Source organism: Telmatherina bonti, assembly GCF_933228915.1.
Source record: "Telmatherina bonti genome assembly, chromosome: 13".
NCBI classification, from domain to species: Eukaryota; Metazoa; Chordata; class Actinopteri; order Atheriniformes; family Telmatherinidae; genus Telmatherina; species Telmatherina bonti.
In genome coordinates this window covers 20,957,766-20,982,916 of record NC_136611.1, presented here as the reverse complement: position 1 = coordinate 20,982,916, position 25,151 = coordinate 20,957,766, and the positions used below count along the sequence as shown (strand labels likewise).

The following is a 25,151-nucleotide window of genomic DNA, read 5'->3' as shown; positions in this document are numbered from 1 at the left end:
TCACCCCGGTGTCGCCCTCTTGTGGTGTTTAAAAGAAAAGAAGTTTTCAACAGATCCTTTATTAAACAACACGGGACAATAGCAAATATATGAAAGAAATGAATGAATGAATTCTCTAGTCAGAGATAGGAAGCTCTTCCAGTGTCATGGCAATGTCTCGAAGTTTGGGATCATCCATCCAATTGACTTTGCAGGCCAAGAGGATGCCCTGATGAGGAAAACACACAAAAACGAGTTGCTATATATTTCATGTTATCAAATAATGTGGCAATTTTATATTTCCACACATTTTATGTCAGTTTCTGCTTAACTTACCCTGAGGACATTCTGAGCCATGATGGCCATCTTTTTATACTTCTCCAAGTTTGCTTGTCCTTTCTCCAATGCAGCTTTATACTTTTCTGCCTCTGGGTGCTCCTTCTTGGACATTAAATCTTCCATTTCTTTCATTTTCTCATGTGTAAGCCGCTTCATCTCTGCACACAAAAAGTTGTTTAGCATTGGTTTACTGACATGTCAAAACAACAGGTCGCGATAAATGCCAAGATGAACACAGTTCAACAAAAAGTTATAGAGGGTAAAACAAAAATCAAAGAAAATGTTAAAACATACCAAGTCTGTTCTTCTGTATTTCTGTTATTTCATCCTGCAGACATTTGGTTTCCTGTTAAAAATCAACAAGGACTTGGGTAAGGAACGTTCTCGTTTCAACACAGAATGCGCTGCATGGTGGAAGAAAATCATAGTAAGTCCAGACTTACATTAAAATAATGAATTTTCCTCTGTGATTTATAATGTATTTTTAATTTTATTTCATTCATTCATGTCATTTTAACATAACACCAATTTCAATTCAAGTCTCTAGGAAAGTCTCTCCTCAAATGTAATTAAGTTTCACACAAAACTGAGTTTAATCCAGACTAAATTAATTAAATTCCATCACTGCCATTCTTTCTAGTTTTAGCAATCTTTTAACATTTATCAGCCAAAATGCTCAAAACCTGGAGTATTTTTTTTAAATCTAACGTTAGTTTTAATGCTCAGATAGAACATGTAGTTTAATCTGTTTTATTCCAGCTAAAATCAGATCCTTCCTTTCAACTGCTGAAATGCAAAAGGTCATGCATGCTCTTGTGTATTCTCGCCTTGATTACTGTAGTTCATTGTACACCGGTGGTAGTCAAGGCTCCCCTGCCACCAAACATAAAATCAAAAAGCTGCTGCAAGACTTATTTTTAAAAAACCCCCAAAAAAACCCAGTATGAACACATGGCCCCCATTCCCGCTTCCTTTCACTGTTTTTTTCTGATTCTTATTGTTGTTTTTGCTACATTGCAGGAGAATGCAAAAATGTCTACTGCAGTGTATGTTATTGTTTTCATTGTCTTTTAACTCTCTGATATTTATTGGAGTGAAATCTGTCAATGTAAAAAAAAATATTACATTTTCTTTTTTTTAAAGAGCTATATAAATAAAATTGGTTAGTTATTGTCTTTACAAAACAGAGTAACACATAAACTGTTCAATTCTATAATTTGCTAAACTTAAACCTTTCATAAATATCATTCATTCATTCATTCATTTTCTAAATCGCTTAATCCAATTCAAGGTCGCGGGGAAGCTGGAGCCTATCCCAGCTGGCTTTGGGCGACAGGCAGGGTACACCCTGGACAGCTCGCCAGTCCATCGCAGGCTTTCATAAATATATGCTTGCAAAATGTTCTTATATAACAATAATTTAGCGGTATGCAGCCATGGCTGTTAAGACTCTGTATGCGTCACAATGGAAAGATTTTTATTCTTATGAACACATATACAAGGACCCGCATGAATAAAATAACAGAATTATGCTTTAAGTTAGTTTTGAGAGTTCATCAACTGTTAGTCATAGCTGGCATTTACCAAAATTATTCTCATTATTTTTTTAGCTAATTACATTAGAGTCCAACTATGTCATCATAGACTGCACATAATTAAACATATTTACATTTTCTGTTGTTTTAACATTTCTGCCTTCCAAAATGACAAACACAGATAAGACTGTAAACATCCAAGGAAAATACAGCATCTCAATTAACCTCATGTCAGACGAATGATAAAAAAAATATATATCTAATACAATAAAACAGCGGACTGAACACATGGAGTGATGGTTAAACACTACATTATTACTTACTTGCTGAAGTTGTTTTATACGTGAACACAGAGCCATACACCGATCACTAACAGCTTTTAGGGCACTAAGAGAAAGGAAAAACCCAAAACCAAACAAATATTTGGTGCAATCCTCACAATCAGTAAAAGTAAACAAACAGCTGTTATTTTAGTATGTTGTGAATTGACTTACACCGCCTCTGGATCGCTCTGTTTCATCTTCTCTCCCATTGCTTGCCACATTTGCATTCTAAGACACCAGTAACATTAATAAACTTTCAGAGTTGCTCAACCTTCAATTTCACTTCTTTAGATATTATGATACTTTGCACAGTGTCATTTACCTATGCAGTGCCAGTGTGCTGTTAAAATGGACTCCCTTGACCCTTTCAAGCTCATTTATGTAGTCAGGCCTGCAACATTAAAGATACACTTGTGTGTAGAATTTGGATTTGGACATTTATTCACAGAAAAGCCATAGGAATTTCCAATACTCACAAGTCTCTCTCTGCTTCTGATGTGCTGCAAGGCCTTTTATTTTTCACTGAAATGCCAATTATTAAACATGAATTATTGTGTACTTAAACAAACTATGATTCAGGGACATCAACATCTTTACCTGTATTGAGGTGTACTGTCATTTCAAAGCACTGGTTGGACATCTGCCGTTTTATTCTGAGGGGACAATAATGACATTCAACTATAAGCACGGTGGAGCTCAATCTTACTTTAAATGCTAGTTTAGGATGTGACTGATCAAGACATGGGCATTTTATGGATTTGGGGGAAGAACCTCAGCATGTCTGCAGGCAAAGCATCCTTCCGTCCAGAGGAGCTCTCCGGAGCAGGACCATCATTCAGGGCCACAGCCTCCACCATGTGATTTAGGCTCCCCATGTTATCAGACAGATCCATGTGTGAAGGACACACAAACACCCGTACCACCTGTATTTGATCCAAAGAACAGAATTACTTCTTTTTAAACTTTTCACAAACCTTTAAATGACAATAATCTGAAGACATAAAACAAATGTCCTATAAACAATAATACTGCACTAGCTGGAAAGTGTTTGCATGTAAGAACCCTCAGTATGGGGGGTTTATATCATCTCAGTGCAACTCCCCGATTTACTGTATAAACCCCATTGCCGGTGCACAACGTAAACCGCCGTGTTGCTATATTTACATTGACATTACAGCGGGTCTCTGTGTGTTAACCTAACCCAAAATGCTAACTTGAGTTGGCAACCCTAAACTTTACGCGGATGGGTTAAAACATCCTACCTTGTTTTTATGAATGCTTTCGGGAGGGGAAATCTCTAGGTGCTTGTTGCAGGTTAACAATGTGTGTCTTTGCCGGTAATAATAAACTATCGAGTTAACGCTAAAAACACATTACTCTGTCAATATTACAACTAATTAACACACAAACCCTCTAAAACAAATTATTATTCGCGGCAACATGTTGTTCCGTGTCACAAGTTAAAAACAGCACTCCTGTCAATTTCATCCCGAGGTAAATAGGTCGCTGAATTTGTTTACATAATGATCCCTTCATGTACCTCGGACGTATGAAAATAAACTGCGGAAACACTTCAACCACAACCTCCAAACCATGGTTGGCCCAGATTTTGAGCCAGTTTTGCCGAATCACTGTTAAAAAAAAACGTCTCACAGTTTTTTACACATCGGTAGCTCTTAAAACAAAACATCTCCGCTTATCTCTTCAAGTTGTTGCTGTACTTAAAGCTCAGAAAAACTATTCTCTCCGTGTTATTGAATGCAGCATAAATTTTTAGATCCCGCCAGGAAATGACTTAACTGTTTGTCTGTGTGATAGTCTCCAGTAAATCTCGCAGCGCCCTCTATGGGCCAACATAATGAAGCACAAGTGCGCTCACCCAGAAAGAAAGAAAGAAAGAAAGAAAGAAAGAAAGAAAGAAAGAAAGAAAGAAAGAAAGAAAGAAAGAAAGAAAGAAAGAAAGAAAGAAAGAAAGAAAGAAAGAAAGAAAGAAAAAAGAAGACATAAAATAATTATAATTAAAATTGGAATCATTATAAGTATTAAAAAGGTGAGCTTCTTTAGCAAATCTGATTTTGTTTTGTTTTTTCAATTGCTTGTGAATCTGCAGATCTTCCACCAGTTATTAAAAACTCTTCATTATTTTTAAAGAGTAATTTCCCTATCCGGCTAATGTCAAAATAAACTAACTCTAGCTCATAAGTCAACCAGATGACTGAAGGCTTCTTTCGTCAGGTGCTTAAAACCGCATATTCTTTCAGAACCTTTAATAATTTGTTATCAACTGCTTCTGGGCAATTTTTCATGGATGATTAATTCACTATGTGACTATTAAAACACTCTGAGGATAGAGAAGTCTTGCAAGAGCATTCTAATACAACTGTATGAACTGTGAGCACCATTTTAGCTATTACACAATGCCAAGATAACCCTAGATTTAACTAATAAGTGAAATTACAATGTCAGATAATTTATTTTAACACTTTTAATTTAATCACTTCTATTTCCTTAAATGAATGCTTTTTGTAGCATATTTGTATTTCCCTCCACTTTGCTTATTGGTTTTTTTTTATCTGAAGTTATGCTTGGAAAACAACCACAGACTTAATTAGTATGTATATGTATGTATATACGTATGTGTATGTACATGTATGTATAGGTATGTAAGCATATTTTTCTTTTCTTATTTTCTTTCATTTATAAATAAACTAACTGTATGAAAACGCCGCAGACTGGACCAGAAACGTCACCGCGTCCTTACGTGCCCTGCTCAAGTTGAAATTTCAGTGTTGCATTCAAATACATTTGGAATAAACCATTTTCAACTCTGATCCTGTCCTTTATTTTGGAATCCTTGATTGTAGCCTAGATGTACATATATATTCTTGAAACTTTTAATATAAAAATTTACGTTAGTTTCATGTTTTGATAAATAATCATCATAATTGCATTTATATTTGTTTCAGTATTTTATATTATTAGTCTGGATTTTCCTTTTTCCATGATAAATCGTACAATCGTGAATGTAGCATAATTTTGCGTATGTGGTCATGTTCGGGCAAACCATCAGAAAAAAACACGGTAATGTTGTGATTCTGGAGACAATGCTAATCTTTCTGACAGCAACACCGTGGACAAAAGTATTATTCTCATATGTGGCTCGACTGATTGTGCTTTAACTAAATGATGAACACTGTTGTAGGATCGCGCTGTTACTTTATGATTAGAAATGAGGTTTGGAGCAGAGGGATAGAGAATAACGGAGCGCAGCTGACAGGCAGATCGACTGGTAAACACACAGTCGCCTGTTGTGTGTTAGGGACAAGTGTTGTGTGGTACGGAAGCTAATAACCAAGCTGAAGGCTGCAGGAGGCTGGGATAGACGAGGAGACGTCCGAGTTGGAGGCAGGTGGGCCAGAGATGGAAAATGATACCGCACTGCTCCACATTCATCCGCTCGAGCGAAGGATAGCCCCGCAGGCGCAGTATCCTCAGAGAGAAAAGGGTTTGGTTAACGGGGTAATAACACCATAAGGAACACCTTGAAACTCCGCTTCATCCAAAAGTCTGCTTTTTTACTGTCCGCCGTTTATTTTTGTTACATCACTTTGCAGAAATGTCCTTCACAATGGAGGATAATTTGGAGTCGGGATGGGTAGCCGTCCGACCAAATGCGTTTGAAGAAAAGGAAAAGCACAAATTTGTTTTTATAGTCGCCTGGAATGAAGTTGAGGGTAAATTTGCCATTACGTGTCACAACAGGACTGTTCAAAGAAGAAGCTTTGGTAAGGATCCTCCACTGGAGGTGACAGGCTTAGATGGGGGCAAAACAAAATGGCCTGAAAGTCCCGTCAGGGATAAAGTGTCTGGCAAAGGAGCCTCCGAGGCTGCGGGGAAAGGATGCAGCCCTAAACCCAGTACCGTGTTATCATCAAAAACAAGTCCGGCAATTCAGACAACCATGAAACCAGCTCCTTTTCCCATTGCTACAGATACCAAGGTATTAGTGGAGGACCAACTGTGTCCCTCTCTGGACTCCCTGGACCTGGAGGAGCTGGACAGTCTCAGCAGAGAGGACTGCAGCTGGGCTGGGCTCTTCTCCTTTCAGGACCTCCGTGCAGTCCACCAGCAGCTTTGCTCGGTCAACTCGTCCTTGGAGCCTTTTCTACCGGTGTTTCCAGAGGAGCCAGCCGGGATGTGGACAGTTCTGTTTGGCCCAACAGAAGTGTCAGAGACAGAAATGGACGAGCTGTGCTACAGCTTACAAGTTTACCTCGGTCACGCGCTCGATACCTGTGGATGGAAGATCCTTTCGCAGGTTCTGTTTACAGAAAGCGATGATCCGGATGAGTACTACGAGAGCCTGAGTGAGCTGAGGCAGTCTGGATATGAAGAGGCACTGAAGCGTGCTACAAAACATCTGCAAGAGGTGATTCATTTGATGATGTTCACACAGCTTCTGCCTGTAGTTTTTTTGTTGCTATGTTCTGTGCACAATTCACACATCTTGAAATTGTAAATATTAAGACTGCACCCACACTCCTACCTAACCCCATTGCTGCAGAACCAGACCACATGAACTGCACTTACTGGATGTGTGCATTTGTCAAAATGCGGGAAACGTTATCACCAGCCTGTCAAATAAAAATAATTATTTAAAAGGCAGAATGCAGGACATAATCCAAATAGGACAAAATAATGCTTTATGCTTGCACAAAAAGGTGGAAAATAATGTTTTAATCATGACACAGCATTGATGATCTTTAAGCATCTCTATGAGTATGTAAGAAGACTTTAAAAATAAAAATCCATGTATAATTTAAAAGCATTAATGAGATTAAAATATGACAAACTGAACCATCACCAATAGTCAGAGTATGAAACAGAGAAATGCTCACATCTGCAGTACAGTAAAGCCAACAATTTCACTGTTTAGCCAGTGAGAGAAGATTTTGTGAAACTGAGTTGCGGCTCTAAGCAATTACTCTTTGAGGTGTTACAGACTCAGCATGCCTGCTGCCTGCTGCTTACACAGCTGAGAGATTCAAGTCCCCCCCCCCACACACACACACTGCTCAAGCCTTTCTTATGGTTTGGAGTTAATCGAATGCCTCCTCTTTTCACTTTGAAGGATTGACAAAGGTTGTTTTTTTGTGACAGTGTTTGATTTGACCTCTCTGTGTTACTGCAATGGAGAGAGCCACATGGATAACATAGTGATATTTATATATATATATATATATATATATATATATATATATATATATATATATATATATATATATATATATATATATATATATATATATATATATATATATACATATATATATATATATATATATATACATATATATATATATATATATATATATACATATATATATATATATATATATATATATATATGTATGTATATATATATACATACATATCACTATGTTATCCATGTGGCTCTCTCCATTGCAGTAACACAGAGAGGTCAAATCAAACACTGTCACAAAAAAACAACCTTTGTCAATCCTTCAAAGTGAAAAGAGGAGGCATTCGATCCAATCTGCAACTTAGCATTATAAGATATATATATATATATATATATATATATATATATATATATATATATATATATATATATATATATATATATATATATATATATATATATATATATACATATATATATATATATATATATATATATATATATATATATATATATATATATATATATATATATATATATATATATGTATATATATATATATATATATATATATATATATATATATATATATATATATATACATACATATACATATAAATTCTTGTTTGAATACATATGGTAGGAATTGTTTTATATTCCTACCAGAAGATCAATATAAGCTGTTCTACATTTGAACGGTGGAGGTCCAGTTCAGCTCTGGAAGACCAGTGAGTCAAATCCCCCATTTTAGCTGCAACAAAACTTAGGAGGATGAACAACTGGAAAAGCAGGCTATAGGAGGGGGGGTACACTGTTCTGTGACACAGCAGTACCAGCATAAATACTGTATGGCTCTTGCAGGTATGATCACAGCGAATGGATACATATTTTTGTAGTTTACTCAGCTACTTGTTTTCTTGCATTTTTGTCATGTGAAAACATCACTGCTGAAGATGAGCGAGAAAGGTTTTGACACAATAATATTTTTCATTAAAAACTGTACTAAGCTAGCTCAGGAGGTGCCAGTTGATTATTTTTTCATAGCTCTCGCAGTCTTCTCAATGTAAACATTACTGACAATCTGTGGACAGTAGTACAGGCAACATGGCTCAAGACACCCCCACACAACTGAAATGATGTTTTTGCAGGATGAATGAATAAAAAAAAAGAAACACAGCAAAACAAGCAAAGATAGCTGCAGGAATCACATGTACTTACCATAGTACTAAAGGGGTTTTACAATACACTGAGTGCACAATGACTGATCTTATAAGGTTTACAGACACTAGGCTATAGTGTCCAAACTTAAGACTTTAAAGAAATGTCATTTTAGCATCTTAAAAAAGTCAGGAGTGGTTTGTTTGACTCACCTCCCTTACAGTGGAGACTAACGGTGCTCTAGACAACACAGACATCAGGCCTGCTTGTGTTACAACCCAGCACCAGTTAATGATTGATTTACTGCTCTTAATATAAACAGGCTTTACACTGAAGCTCATTGGCTCTCACATTGTCCTTCTAATCAATAGCAGCAGATTAATGCATCCTCAACTCGTGCAGGCAGACAATGAAAGAGATCCCCCGAGAGATAAGGTGAGAGTTACTCAGTTGAGCATAAGAGCATTACCCTCTGCCCTAATGTTGATGGAAAAGCAATTCTCCGACTGAGATCTTCACTATACGTAATATAGTTCAGATATCTTCCACACAAAATGCAGTGATACTTTAATAAGTATTTATGGCAGGTGCTGGATTATTTAAAGATGCATGTTAGTTTTACGATCAGTTTTTATCTTGATTTGTACAGTTTTAAAAAGGCTCAAGGTTACATGTGTTTATAACGCCAACATAAGTGTGACAACATGAAGATGTGAAGGTGCCTTCATGTTTATTACCATTGCAGAAGTACAGAGTTAAGGGACTCTCACACAGGTGTTTGAAAAAGTCTATTTGTTTTAATTTTCAAGCCATGGCTTTTAATATCTCCTCCATTTTTGGCAGTGAGAAGAGTCCGTAAACTCTACCAGGCAAACAACACCCCATGTCGTTCCACCCATCCAGTCTATACCCGTCTGCTCCCATGTGCACAGTACACAAGCAGAGAATAAAAAAAGCAAGAAACTTCAGACAGAAAGTTTTTCTTTAATACCTTTCCAGAGCAAAAAGCATCTAACTCCAGATAACTCTATCTTGCCTATCTTGAACTAATTTGTCTAATTTTTTTTATATATATATATATATAAATGTTTGTCAGGATTTCCAGTTTGGATGTTCTACTGTTTATGTCAGTCTGAGTTCTTCTATCAGAAGTGCTGCTGCTCTGTAGTTCATTCAGAGACAGTTGCTCATCATTGTGTGGTTGGATTTCACACACATGCCCGGTACTATTGATCTTCCCACTCCATTTGAGAACTAAATTAATGTCTATTTTAGAGTTTGCTGTTAGCCAGCCTGGCAAAAAATGTGTGCATATTGATCTTATTCCCAGTGTCAGACAGAGATTCTTATTTAGCAATGGAATGTAAAAATGCAGCGAAAGACTGCAGGTTGTACTTTTACTATATACAGTTACATAAAGCATCCTTGTAGTCTGACAGTGAGCTGCAGGTTTTCTATTAGTGCTGAGAGACACTAAAATATATTATGTTCCTTGTGTACATTAAGTGGATGTTTAATAACATGCCACATCTACAGATTATATTTCTGTATGTTTTCTGTTATGTTTAGTTTTTAATTTGATAAAACTACATTGTTTAATTAAGATGCTAGTAGTTTTTCAACATATTTTAAGGTCCATTTCCCTCCACATTTGATCTGTATTCTTGAAAATAGGCTATATTATAAGCAGGGTGTTATTTATTTGTTCTGATATTATAAAAATGTTTTTGGATTTCACACTACTAAAGAATTGGCCGATGAGAAATATATAGTTTTTCTCTGTGATGCAGCTGCTGGACAAGCACAAAACTATGGACAGTATGGTGGAGCTGCTGGAGCTGTATGAGGAGGAGGACCGGGCTTATGGGGGTCTGCTGGAGGCCTCCACACAGCTGTATCAGTACCTGCTGCAGCCCTTCAGAGACATGAGGGAGCTAGCAATGCTACGCAGACAGCAGATAAAGGTAAGGAGCTTAAGCTTGCCATTGATGTTAACAAGAAAACGAAAGGGTATCTTTGACATTTTCTTTTGAGGAAAGTGTTTATAAGCAGGATTTGGACCAAAATCCAGTTAGAACTCGTGATTCACTGTGATCTCTTGGCATTTTACCCTGCTAAGAACTCTGAGTAATATTGTTAAAAAGTTCAGAACCTTGTCATATGTGGACTTAGCACAGGTACAAACTTGTATACAATATGGAAAGTATATATTGCACTATTTTTCTGATTAGCACAGGCCTTAAAGGTCATAAATTGCAACCAACACAGGGAATTCTCGTGTCTTAAAATAGTTCTCAGATTCACTCTGAGTAAGTGTGTCAGTGCATGTTTGTGTTTTATATTATGTCAGACAAAGTCTCTTTTATATTGTGATAAGACACATGACAATAGGTTGACGATGGACGATGAGATTGAACCAGTTACAAAGGGAAGAAGGAGGTTATTAAGTGGATGAATGGTGGTAAGCTTTGTTCAGTCTTAGCAGTTTTACACTGACAAATTTATATTTAGCCTCCTAATTCACACACAGCATAGCTTTGGTCAAAAGACTTCAGGTGCACATTACAATCTAAAATCCATCAACAATTAAAACACACACCTACACACTACCTTTGTAATGGCCAGCCTCTTCTCAGTTTTGTTTTCCAGTTTTTGAAATACTGAATTGGTTTTTGAGTGTGGGGTTTGAGTGACATGCTGTCATCTGGAATGAATCTCCAGTTTCCCATAGTCTCAAAGAAACATGAATAAATCATGCTGCGCTATAGATTTACAGCGGGTGCAGCTTGACACTGACATACAGACTGACCTATATGGAAGTCCGCTTACACCAGACTTGAAAAGAAAAACTAACAATAAGTATGAGAGAGATTCAAAGGAATAATTATGAGATAAAATGGCATAATTATAACACATTTATATTACTTTGTATCTTATAATAACAACTTTAAATGTCTTAACTGACTGCATGTCTTAAAATTATGGCTTTAAATCTTTGTATGACTTTGTATGACTGACTTTTTTTTTTTTAAGTTACTTCCTTTTTTTTTTTTTTTTTTTGTCTTGTCCAGCATTTAGGCAAGCAGAATGATGGTCTGGGTGCTGTGTTCTGCTGAGCAAATTTTCTCTGCCAAGGGAAGCTTTATAGATATAATGATCCCCTTGACTTTCTGAATTTTTATTTTATTTCTATGTTTATTTTGTATTGTTGTTTGAATTGTAGAGTTTGTACTGCTGGACCAGAGAGGACAGACAAAAGACAGAAAGAGAAAGGAGAAAAAACACCTCATAAGAAAAGGGAAAGAGATAAAGGGAGAGAAAAGGGAGAGAAAAAAACAACAACTAAAAAAACCCAAAAACAAAAAGAAAGAAAACAACCTACAGATGTATACATACACACATACAGGCACACACATACATATACACACACATACACACGCTTACATACACATACATATACACACACGTATACACACATAATGTATATATATACACATATATATACATATGTACACATATACATATACACATACATACATATGCACACACACTTAAGTTACTTCCTTAGACTTCAGAGGGCGTGTTAGAGAAATAAAAAGATGCAATATGAAGTTAAACTCTCCAGTTTCGGTGTAGGCAGTGAAAGATTATGTTTTTTTCTTTTTTCATTTGCTTGTTTTGAAATTCAGCAACAAATGTAAAATGTGCCCAGCCATAGCCACAGTGTCATGAGTGTCTTTTTTTTTTTTTTCCAGAATAGAGATCACACACAAAGAAAACTATAAGACCTCCAAAAACCAAAACAAAACAAAACAAAAAAAAAAAAAAAAAACAGGAAAAAACAGTAATACTTAGAAAGTGAGACATGATAGCTTCAAAACACACTGTGTATTTTCTATGGTTGTGATGTTGTATGTAGTTCATCCATTTCTTCTTACGAGAAACAAACAGGTCCCTTTTGTAATTCACATTTGCTGTTACTCTCTATGCTGGAAATGTCCATTGTGATATTCATTTACGTGTTCAGTTAGGTTCTCCTGTGAAAGGCATTTTTTCATGGAGCCTTTTTGCTTGCTGCTGGCAAGATACCAAACAATTGCTTGTTACTCTTTGGCCTATCTCATTCATTGTGCATGAATCCAAAATTTAACATTTTGGATTCCAGAGGCAGGTTAATTACAAATACTGTCATTACTCCTCTTCTTACTCCTCTTGAGTGTTTTTTTGTGTTCACGAGTCCTTTAGATGTGAGATCTTGCCTCTGTTTCTCCCAGTGAGTAATTTTCATTAATTCTTTTATCCAAAGTATAACTGCATATGTTTAGGTGGATAGCTTGTGGATTGACCCAAAAAGATCAAAATGTCAATTGCATACTCATATGGGCTCAACACAAAGTCTTAATCATTTTGCAGCTGTTAATGAATGTTTGCACATATTTCTGAGTTTCTGTTTGTAGATTCAGTTTTGTCATCCTGTTAAAAGAATTTGCTAAAAAAAAAAAAAAAAAAAAAAAAAAAAGTTTGTAAATGTGCAGAAAAAGATTTGCATGGCTGTAAAAAAAAACAAAAAACAAAAAACAAAACAAAAAAAAAAAACATCTGTTCAAAAGAATAGCAGTTCTTTTGCAAAAATCTGTGCACAGATCCAAAGCAAAAAGGTGTGTACAAAAGTATGAAGTCAAAGCTTTATAATTTTGTCCCAGTCTTTAGCCTCCATCTTGCGGTTTCGGTTGTAAATTGTGCCTGTTTTTTATACCTCTATCTGATTGGATGGTGCCTAATCAAATTGTCCAATCAGAAAACAGATGGCTTCCTACCTTTCTGCATCGCTGCGGGCTCATAATGGAGAGTATATTTTAAAGCCGGATGCCGATGCAACCAGACACTGGGTCCAATAACCTCTGTGACAAGATTTATTTGAGTTTTTACAAGTTTGTAAAATGATCAGAAATTATCAGAGATTATCAGAACTATATAATTAAGTGAGTATCAGTTGTTACAAAACCAGAAGAGTCACCTTCACAACAACTTGTAAGGACGGTGCTTCTGTGAAATACAGCCTGAAGCTGCAAAGAGAAAACGATAAACGGATATTACTCAGTTCGGGACTCGAGTGGCAGCGGCTTAGATCCCAGGTTAGCAACTGCTGCATTAAGGAGGCTCTCCATGCTTCTCCCCAGGTACTCCAATAACAAGGTGGATGTTGGTCCCCCGGGTACATAGGTGGTGGGATCTACCGGAGAACAGTAGATTATTCTGTTTTTTAACAGTCACATCTGCCTCTCCTCTGTATAATCTTCAACCTATGGCTCAGCGGAGCTGCTGTCAGGGACTGAGGTGAAACAGCGGCTAACCCAGAATAAAAGCCCTGTTGAAATGATAATTATTGCGATTGGAGGACAGCTAGCGGGATACAAGCCAAACAACCACAAATGATGGCTGGGTAGAAGCAAAAGTGGTGATTTGAACAGGGAGAGTCCGCTTCACCTGCTGCTTGAGTCTCAGACTCGATTCATCACATTTACCTTGAGATTTAGTCACGACTTTATCCATCTTTAGAACATGTCTACTCTCCTTTAAGAGCCTGCAGCAGTGCAGAAGGACAGTATGCTACTTGCCCTCTGATTGGACAGTTTGTTTAGTCACCATGCAATCAGACACAGGCATAAAAATTGGCTAAATTTACAACCGCAACTTTAGCCTTGCATATTGCACACAGCTTTGTGCTTGGCATTTGTGGACATGATGTTGGCAAAATAACTTTATTTGACAAATGCAAATCTTTTCGACAACCATGTAATGTCTTTTCTGCACATTTAGAAATTTAACTTTTTGAATAGATTGTTTTGATAAAACAAAATTTACAAATATAAACTCTGAAATTATTTGCAAACATTCGTTTACAACTGGAAAATTTCAATGACTTTATGCCTAGCCCCTACAAATGGCCAAGTTTTGCTCCTCCCCATGAATGAGTGGCTTTAATATTTTTGTTTTGCCTTTTGTATCTCTGGCTGTTAATTTCCCATACACTATATTTTTATAAAAACAAAAAAAGAAAAAGTCAATCAGTTAAATGAGGCCAATTAAACATTACAGACAAGTCTTACCAGATTTGACCCACGAGGTTTGCAGTAGGTCACAGTTTACAATGAGGTGCAATTACTAAGAGGAGCTTCTGCTTTGTTACTTGGTGATATTCTACCAGAGAACCTTTCTCTCTGTTATGTCTTTGGCCATTATGTCACTGCATTGCATTAAGGTCAAACAGAGATGCCAGCAGAGGGGAGAAACAGGAAACCAGTAGAGTTGCAAAACACACAGGTTCCACCAAGATTTGAACTCGGATCACTGGATTCAGAGTCCAGAGTGCCAACCATTACACCATGGAACCTCACTTTGACCCCTTGTAGCAGAGTCTATACCATCGGGTCTATTTCTGGTCTGCAGTATCTCTGGCCAAGTCATGGAGGTTTCTGTATATCTTCTTCAGAGATTTTTTTTTGGGTTGTGACTATTTTCAGACAAGAATTAATCTACTTGGGTGAGGTAGCTTAAGAACATTTCTATTAAACATATATTAAGAACTCTAATATTGTTTAGTTTTCTTCACTAAATAGAGAAGCAATCATAGCTATAATTTAAGGACTGTCAGAAGACAGTAAGTCTTCAATACAAATTGTTTGATTTTTCCTCATCTAAGCTCATGGGATGGGCTAAGAATTACTGAGGTTTGCACTTTCTGAATGTTACATTGGTCATAAAACATTTTATTTAAGCCTAGGTTTAAACTCTGAACACTGTGTTATATTTTGTTCTGAATATAAAATATTATTAGCTATCAAGATTCTTCCTAAGAGATGAAATCCAATGTGATTAGACCTGATGAGGAACTGTAGTAGAGAAAACTGTGAAACAAAGGAAAGCAATTCAGTCCAAAGAAAATAATTAAGTGGCAATAAAATAAGTATTTCTGCATAGAGAACGATACATTATTAACCTGCTACTGCAGATAAAACCATTTTTTTTAAAAAGGAAAAAGTGTTATTGATGAACAACACTAACAAAGATAAATGTTAAGATTAAACTTTCTTCCTGACATCGGAAAATTGCAAAGAAAATGATAAGAACATAGTTGAATATTGTGCAGTGAGGGCACTTACCATCTGATTGGTGGTTTTCAGTTCTGCACTTTGTTATTCCTTTTTCTTTTCCTTTAGGTATAGGAGTTCTGCTGTTGATTTTCTCCGAACGTTCTTTCCTTGAAAAACATTGTTTCCCACTTTCCTCCCAGGTTTTAATGATGTACCAGGCAGTTCTTAACACAGCTGTAGTTGTTTCAGCAGTCTCCTTAGTTCTTTACGGTAATTTATTAATGCAGACCAAATATTTTAACCCCCCCCCCCCCCCCCCCTTTTTTTTTTTAACAAAATAACATCTTTCCATTACAGCAAGATGCGTCTTTGCTGTCATTTTTGTGTGCTTGTATAAAACATCAAAACTATATATACTCACTAACCTTTTCTGAAGTTTTTTCTAAATAAATATTTTAAATCATTCAGGGAGCTAAGAATTTATTTGTGTATTTCGGACAAAAAGTGTTCATTCTCTCCTATCAGATTTCTATGGAAAATGACTACTTGGGCTCCAGGCGGATTGAAGCGCTGAAAAAGGAGGACTCTGACTGGCAGAAGAAAGCTCAAGAGGCAGTACTGAGCATCCAGGAGTTTACTGTAAAATATTTTGAGATCACTGCCAGAGCCCAGAAAGGTACTTTATGCCATAACTGTTTATGTCAATGTTGGGTCAATAAAGCAGCAAAGGAATGAATGACTTTGGCAGATCTCGCTCTCTCTCTCTCGCTGTCTCTCTCTCTCTGTCTCTCTCGCTCTCACACACACACAGACACACATACATAGTAGTAATATTAGCATGCGATTGACCTGTGTGTTTCTGAATCCCAGGGCTAAAACGATTTTATATTAATGAGGCTTTGTAGGCAGGCGCGCTTTGAACAAACAGGAGGAACAAGGACAAAGCATTGATCAGACAGTTCGGCCAGCATATTCTTTCTGTCATGGTCATTCCTCTGTGTGCCCATCTATATCACAGTTTTTCCTCCTCTACAGACTGATTCATGTTTTATTTTAAAACTTCTGAAATAGAAAATGATATAATCTTTTGAATTCAACTGCACACTGGAAAGAAAGTAGCTGTAATATCCCAGTGTGGCCAGTAGATGCCTCTCTGTATGTTGTTGTAAGAAGCCTCAGCTCCTTGTGATGACTTCAGCTGCTACATCGAAGGGTAAAGAAATGTTAGATGACATGCCCACGCATCTTGACAGTCCGTGACTCATTACATCGTGTTGAACATGTTGTGTGAAGTTGTACTCCTCATATTGCCTCACATTTTGTTTGTTTATATAGGAGTCTATGAGCGTATGAAATTGGACCAGCGAAAGTTTGGAAAATCTTCTTGGACCACAGCTGTGGAGCGTATGGAGCGTTTACGCTACTGTGTGGCCAAGGAAACCCTACAGCTTCAGCGAGCCAGGGAGATCTGTCTGGAGCAGAGGAAACACACACTTCGAGAAGAGGTAACAAAAATGTTTAAACTACACACAGAGAAACACACATCCACAGTTTGTTTTTAACCATTTTCTTTGTTTCTTTCTTTAAATTGATCCCCTCAGATGCAGGGTCTGTGCAGCAGCAAGGATGCTATGGTCCTCTTAGACCACATGGAAACACAATACTATGAGCTCCAGCTCCAGCTGTATGACATACAAGCTGATATACTACAGTGTGAGGAGCTGCTCCTCACAGCACAACTTGACAGCATTCGCCGACAAATGACAGGTATTTTCCATCAAGTCACTTAGGAAATATTCATATGAACATGGAAAGTTTCTGATCCTTTTGACTCTTACCATTTAATTGCTTTTAATTTTAAAATAGTTTTGATAATTTTATTTTCTTCTCGGTTTAGTCACAGTTCTCCACAATGACAAAAGACAGGTATTTTAAGTAATGAAAGCCTGAAATTTCCAACTTACACAAATAACCTGCCTCTTAAACTCTGTTCACATTACCAAAGTAACATTCACTATAATTCTGATTCAATACAGATCTGTTATAAGCTTCTTAGTCATGACTACAAGTGTCTTCTCTTTGACTTTCATGCTAATCTGACTGCCCAATTACACAAGCTGCATGTGCAATGCCATGTGTCCTTTGTGTAAAATTGCTTGAAACGAAGGAGATTAGAATGAGACATTTGTGTCAATGACATGTAGCTGTCCAAACAAGCAAAAAAAGAAAAAAATCTCAGGCAGAAAAAGATTGAAAAATACAAAGAAAAAAATATATTTTAGTTTATATTGTAGTATACATCTTGCAGTGTTGTAGTATTGCATACACCAGTGCATACATAAAAGTTAGACTAGAACAAATTTGATATGAGCATCGTCAATTACATTGTAAAGCCACATATCAGAAACATACTAGATTTGGGAACACATAGTGAAGGGACACAAATCAGATAAAAATAGGATTTGACATTAAGATTTCTGTCTCCATGCAACCATGAAAAAATAATCAGATTTGTAATACTTCAGCTGGATAATGGGAATGTAGCATTAATCATACTGGGACTTGAACTCTAATGTAATACTCTCCTATCAGTGATTCATAGCATTCACCTGTGCCCTCATTATTTTAAACAAATAAAATGATATACTTCTTTCTAAAAAAAAAAAAAAACATCTCACAGTTGAATGTGTGTCTTGTGGGAGTAAAAACCAGGCCATGATGTTTAGATAATTGTCCGAAGACCTGTGAGGCAGTTCAACAGTCCTGCAGACTTCCTTCATCTGCTTGTGCAGCCAAAAACTGAGCAAATGGCAATGAGTTTTCATCAACATACCATATCGTCACCATGACTGAAATCCAGAATTCTTTTGTGGAGATCGGAAAATCTTATGTGATAAAAAACAAAAGTTTGGGGACTCCACCTGTCAGGCCTGAATGGTAGAGTGGCCACACAAAAGCAGTTCCCCACCTGGCAGTCAAAAAGTGCCTGAATCTGAATATATAAATACACACATACAGTTGTGCTCATATGTATTCATACCCTTTCATTAAAGAAAAGGCTGAATTTACAACAGTTAGTCAATAACTGGAGACTTAAATAAGGAACAATAACTAAAAATTTGCAAATAATAATTTAGGAATATAAGACACTGTTTTTTCATTTAATTGAGTTGAAGAAGAAAAAAACAAACAAACAAATTGGTCCCGGACAAATTAGAGCACTTTTCTGTTAAACAGTGGGACTAAATATCTGTCAACAGGTGCAGAAGTCTGACTGAGAGGAACAGAAAACACCTGACTGTAGCGGAAACATTAAAGGACTGTTCAACAAAATATCAGTTTATGAGTGATGTAATATATAATAAATAATCTTATTTGTTTGCTTTTTTTTTTAAAAAAAAGAATATTTCTATTGAACCATGTAATGAGTTTCATAAATTTTTTATTTATTATTACTTTATTCAATTTCGTCTTATTTTACAGGCAGCTGTAATTTTTCCTTCTTTAATGAAAATGTATGAATAAATATGAGCACAACTGTACATAACTGAATAATATTTACAGAAATGATATAGCAATGAAAGTCATAAAGGAATCCAATCCAGAATCTGGACCTGAGAACATTTCTGGACATATCTTACATTTTCCACCCACCCTGTTTGTTACTGAATTGTTCTGACAAGAAGAACAGAAAATCTTACAAACATCATCTGCAAAACTCTTTGAGGCCACCATTATGGACAATGATACTCTAAAGAGGAATCTTATTATGGATTTCTCTGTTAAGGACGAGCAAAGAAGACAACATGACTATTTAGCCATGACTCTTTAATATGAGCGGTTGAGGCAGAATTGATGAATGACTTCCCCCATCAGTTTGTTTATAGTGGATAAAAATCCTGTTGACTTATATAGTGCTGTGAAATGTCTCTGTAATCTCCCAAATGGCCATAGTCTTTATACATCTAGTCTTTGTTGCTAAAATAAGTATCTCAATCCTAATTTAGCCACAGAAAGATATTCCTTCATTCGTTCTGGCCTGAAACAGTGACACAGGCTTTCTGTCCCAAAACATGGAGCTTTGCACATGCACAAAATTACATCATAACATGCACTTTTAGCAAATTGCAAGTGAGGAATGTCAGCTCTTTATGTAAATAAAATATTTCATGTGTATCTTGAATAAATACACCTAACCATTTCCAAATTCTGTTTCTGATTTGCTGCTGTGGAGAATGTGTGATGACTGATGGACTAAAAAGCCACATCAATTTTAAGACGAGTCTGAAAGATAAAGAATGGGCCATGACAGCTACACTGTATCCATACAATACTGAATGTTTATGGATTTGTGCTTTCAGAACGGCAGGATGAGGTGGTGTACTATGACACATTTGAAACTGCAGATGATATAACAGAGGTTGATACTGTAGAGAGAGAAGAGCTGCGCAGACTTCAGCTCAGTGCTCGACAGCTGGAGGCAAGAAGAGGGCGCATCACTGCCAAGCGATCCTACCTGAGGAACAAAAGGGTGTGTGTCCTGTATGCACTCATATGTTTGTTTTTTGAAAGGTGTTTTACTATACTTTATGGATGCTGCTCTGGTCCTAGAAATGAAAATCACTGTAGTGTTTGTAGAACCTGGATAAAGTTAAAAGATGCTAAAAAAAAAGTTTGACCTCTTAGATTTACATTTTGTTTGGGCCTCAGATACAAATAGAAGTGTCAATTATCAGTTTCTGATAATTTTCAGTGTTGCAAACAATAAAATGTAATCAAGAATTACATTACATTTATAAATTATGCAATATGACACTGATGTTTGGGTTTTATTCTCAGATTACTTTGGGATGATTCTGTGTGGATTGATTTGTTGATGTTATCTTTTTTCTCATTTTTATGCAGGAGATCTGTGTAAACAGCCACACTCAAAAACAACAAAGATACCAAGACAACCTCAAGGACTTGACTCCCCATCATGCCTTACAGGTACATATATTTTATAATGATTTGGTGTGTTCAGACTGGGTCAAGGTGCACACAGAAGGAAATCCAGACTGAGCAACTCCTGGTTGGATGACATAATTTCAAGGGTTTTCTGCCTGGTTGCATTCATAAAGCACATTGTGAAGTTGAACAAATCTTACAGCAAGTTGCCAATTGCTTAACAAGTCAAAGGCACAATCTAATGATTTACACATATGCTTAATAAAACCTCCAGTCTAACATTTAAAACTATTCTATGAATGGACACTGTTATATTGATGTTTCTGAGGTGTTTTTCCTCTGTATTGGCATTTGCCAGTATTTCCTTCAATCTGAAACTGTACAATTATATGAAGTCACTATATAGATGAAACACAGATGGTTCCCTTCATACCGCGAGAACACTTCCTGAAGGTTAAAAAAAAAACCTTTTAAAATAGAGTTTATGAGCCTAACATCAGCTGTTCATCCTGCAGTAGGAGCACAAAGAGAAAGGGCTACTTCAGTCGCTCAAAGGAAAATGGAAGCGCATTTGTGATCCAAAAGCACCTAACAGACAGTATGCATGTAAAATATTCTTGTTAAATAACATGGTGGCATGGTTGTTAGCACTGTGGCCTCACAAGACGGTCGCTGGTTCAATCCTTGGCTGGGGCAAGGTTTGGACAGTGGCCTTTCTGTGTGGAGTTTGCATGTTCTCTCTGTGTATGCATGAGTTCTTTCCAGGTACTCCGGCTTCCTACCACCCTCCAAAGACATGCATGTTAGGTTAATTGGTTGCTCTTAACTGCCCCTAGGAGTGTGAGCGTGAGTGGTTGTTTGTCTCTGTGTGGCCCTGTGGTGGACTGGCGAGCTGTCCAGGTTGTACCCTTCCTTTTGCCCAAAGAGTGCTGGGATAGGCTCCAGCTTCCCCACGACCCTTCATTGGATTAAGCATTTAGGATAATGAATGAAATAACATGTTCTAAACATAAACATTTTCCAGCTGAAAAATGAAAAGGAGGAAGATGAGGAAATGAGGAACAGCAGAGTAAGTCAGGAGAGGCAGAGAACGCTGGACAGACTACGTAGTTTCAAACAGGTATGTTCCCTCCTGTGTACTGGAAGTCACTTAACAGATTTCATCATTTTCTTCCTTAATGCTTCCTGTTTATGTTTGTGTCTCCGTCTAGCGGTACCCAGGTCAGGTCATCCTAAAGTCCACTCGACTACGCTCCGCTCACACCAGAAGAAAAGAGCGGGGCAGAAGCATGGAAATGAGCGGGATAAGTGAGAGGGAGGAGTACGTGGACTCTGTCAGTGTGCAGACACAAGGCCAGCCACTGTGCCTCAGCACCAGTGTGCAGACAGATCCCAGCACCACACTCACCACTCAGCCTGTTGCAACACTCAGAACGTCAGTTCCTCCTTTGCCTGTTCCCAGTCCTGCAGACTCATCCTGCTCTCCCTGCTCCTTCTCACTGCTGGTGTCCCCGATCTCACCGCCTCCACCACCACCGCCACCACCTCCCCCTCCAGCAAAAGAGGAGGCTTCACCTTCTGGGACCCCAGGCAAGCACAGGCAAAAGACTGAGGGGAAGATTGCAGAAGAGTTTTCAGTCTCCCCACTTGGCCCGTTCATTCCCCGCTTTTTTGACAGCAGCCAGCTGCTGAGCGCACGACAGAAGCTGAGAAAGACTCCAGAGTTTGATGCCCACAGCAGAAGAGGTACAAGAGCCCTTGATTCCCATTATATATTTTTTTTCATGGCTCTTTGTATTACCTTTGTATTTGTTAACCAGTTATTTTCTTTCTTCCTCCTCCCCTCCTCACACAAAGTGAGTTCCCCCATGGATGAGGTACTTGCCTCTCTAAAGAGAGGTAGCTTCCATCTGAGGAAGGTCGACCAGCGTTCTGTGCCTCCTAATAAAGGTGATGATGATCCCAACAGCATTCTAGCACAGATTCGCAAGGGGGTCAAGCTTAGACGTGTCCCCTGTAAAGACAGAAAAGACCAGAGAGAGCTTCCTGCATCCACTGACCCTCTCACCAGGAGCATCCACGAGGCGCTGCGCCGCATCAAAGAGGCCTCACCAGAGTCTGACTCAGATGATGATGGGCTGGCAGGCCCTGACTGGGAAAGCTAGGGCTCCATGCTCATCAGATAACACACATATATATTACTGCACCCTCTGACACTGTACTGCACTGTGGAGTGTTGCACTGTACTGTAAACACACAATTACTCACTCATACAAGCACGCACAGCCCAGTCGCACGTTTATGTGATGATTATTTGACATGACCAGGGTCATACCAAGTGTCACTGAATACTACAGAGGGCTTTGCTTACTCTGTTCATTTGTTTTTCACGTCACATTCACCATCATGAAGGACATAGTCCTTGTTATTTCTACTGTACATCACTGTGGTTTTATTCCTATAATCACACTGTATTGATGCCATGTTTACTTTTGTTTATGATCAGTTGTACTGTTTAAACTCCGCACTTAATATTTAGTACCCAGCACTGACACGTAATGAGGCTAAAAGCTGTATGCTGAAAGTTATTAGAGCTGATAGGGGTGAGATCTTTTCATTTAGTTGAGAGAATTACAAATAAACTGCAGCAAAAGTATGCAACAAATAAGGCTGGTAGTACTGGGTCTTTATGGGAGATTAAAAAAATCATTAGAAGATTACACATAGATTCAAACTGGGATCATTGGATTTACCGTCCAGATTGTGAACCATTACACCATTAAGCATAACCTCTTTTCTTTTTATAACGCAGTCATTTAACTATGCTTCCTTCTAGTGCCCATCTTGTTCTCCTCCCGTCTTGTGGTCATGTCACCTTGAAATAGACAGCTGCATGTCTAATGAGACAAATATCTTTCATTTAGTCTGACACTAGATTTATGCCCCTCCCCCACTCTTGTTATCTCTGATTTGTACCATCCCCAGCTTTCACCCCCCTCTCTGGGTGAATGGAATTGTATCGACCCATCTGTTCACCCACAACTTTGATTGAGGTTAGTAGCAGATATAGAATATACAGTAGTTCTATCATTATCTGCTTCATATTTAAAGCTGGTCATAGCTCCAGAGCTCAGAGATGCTTTAGTAGTCTGAGTCAAGTGTGGGAAGAGTTGGTTGGTGATTCCAAAACTTTAAATATGAAAGTTGAAACTAGCTGTTAAAACTAGTCACACTTCTTCGAATGGGGGACGGGTTTGTGGGAGGCGAGATTCTCTAAGTGCCGAAGGGAGTGACTGTGGGCTGCAGAGCAGGGAGTCGTGATTGATGCGGTTCCTCCTGCCATCTTATTCCCTTTCCCTCCTCCCTGATATTGCATCTCCTCTCTGCACTCAGTGGGCAGAAGCACACAGAAGGAGGTTTTTTGCTCACAGTGCTTTAAGTGTAAATGTGCATATGCACACACTAACTTGCATAAGGAATTCACAGCCAATATGAGCAGAGGAAAAAGGACTCCTCACACAGCCTCCTCGTCTTTCTTTTAAAGAATGCTTCAGCACTTTCTGAAATCTTAGTTTATCTGTACTGTGAGAAGTTTGCTGTTAAAATCACTGGTGAAATATATAAATAGTTCAATCTTTAAAAGCGCTGAACAGCTTGTGGAGTTGGACCAGAATATGAATGTGACGAGAAGTGGAAAGCTGAGCAACGTAAGAGTTCACTAACATAATTAAAGCAAAAAAAAAAAAAAAAAAAAAAGTTATAGATTCCCTGTGTTGGAACAGCTCGGATGCAAAACTTTGGGATTTTTTTTTCCCTGTTTGTTTTAAGTCATTCATGAAAACATTTGGAGATGGATGTACACATAGATGATGAATGAACTAAAAGAAAAGCACATTAACCATTGCATGGTTTGCTGAGTATGAAAATAATGTGCCTCTTAGACTCTGGCCTTTACAGGCATCTCTCCTCATCGTCATCTAATAAGGAAATGTTTTTTGGAAGAACGGTGCAGCCCAGTGGACTTGGAGGATATTCTGATAGCGCATGATCGCCACTCACCTAACCAAGAGACCTTTTGATTTTTCCTTTAATTTTCATTTATCTTTAGAAAGATTAGGCACAGGAATATGATGCCACACAGCTTGAGTAAGCTCAGTGCTTGATAGAGTTCTCTTCCATGGAACACTTATCATGTAGCATGATACGCTGATATAACCCTGACCTGACTCCTAATTTAAACCAGACCTCACCAGACTTTATGTCACTGTAACTGACTAGAAAAACCTTAACCAAAAGACTTTGGGTCTGGGATTTATGCTGCTCAAAATATATAGGGAAGTGGGCGGCACCTTTCCCCACTAGACTAACAGATGGTTAATTACCTGAACCATATGTAAACTTGACGCATTGTGTTTGTCAGCTGGCTGTTCCAGTGCATTTCATTGCTTTACATATTTCCTGTTTTATTTCTCCAAAGCCTTTCCAGTCAAATCTTTCTTTTTTTTTTTCCCGTTTCTTGTGATAAATTTGCTGCTATCTGCGCAAACTGACTATGTTATCTTATGTGTGAATA

The 25,151-nt window shown here is 37.6% G+C and overlaps 2 protein-coding genes across 2 annotated transcripts; one reads left to right on the top strand and one right to left on the bottom strand.

The window, feature by feature from the left end:
* Positions 1–49: 49 nt before the first annotated feature.
* On the bottom strand, positions 50–3,664 carry cenph (centromere protein H). Its single transcript, XM_079251595.1, has 10 exons — positions 3,439–3,664; positions 2,948–3,099; positions 2,774–2,829; positions 2,653–2,698; positions 2,499–2,567; positions 2,348–2,404; positions 2,177–2,240; positions 613–664; positions 316–476; positions 50–208 (listed from the first exon to the last, which is right to left on the bottom strand). Exons 2-10 carry the CDS (start codon positions 3,067–3,069, stop codon positions 116–118), a joined length of 720 nt encoding a protein of 239 aa, XP_079107721.1. The 5' UTR covers positions 3,070–3,099; positions 3,439–3,664; the 3' UTR covers positions 50–115.
* Positions 3,665–5,792: 2,128 nt separating this feature from the next.
* LOC306763866 (junction-mediating and -regulatory protein-like) lies at positions 5,793–22,743 on the top strand (the record flags this gene model as incomplete). The annotated part of the gene is made up of 10 exons (XM_079250815.1): positions 5,793–6,605; positions 10,328–10,501; positions 16,157–16,307; positions 16,967–17,136; positions 17,233–17,398; positions 19,993–20,162; positions 20,537–20,620; positions 21,603–21,698; positions 21,790–22,324; positions 22,436–22,743. 10 exons carry the CDS (start codon positions 5,793–5,795, stop codon positions 22,741–22,743), a joined length of 2,667 nt encoding a protein of 888 aa, XP_079106941.1.
* Positions 22,744–25,151: the final 2,408 nt, after the last annotated feature.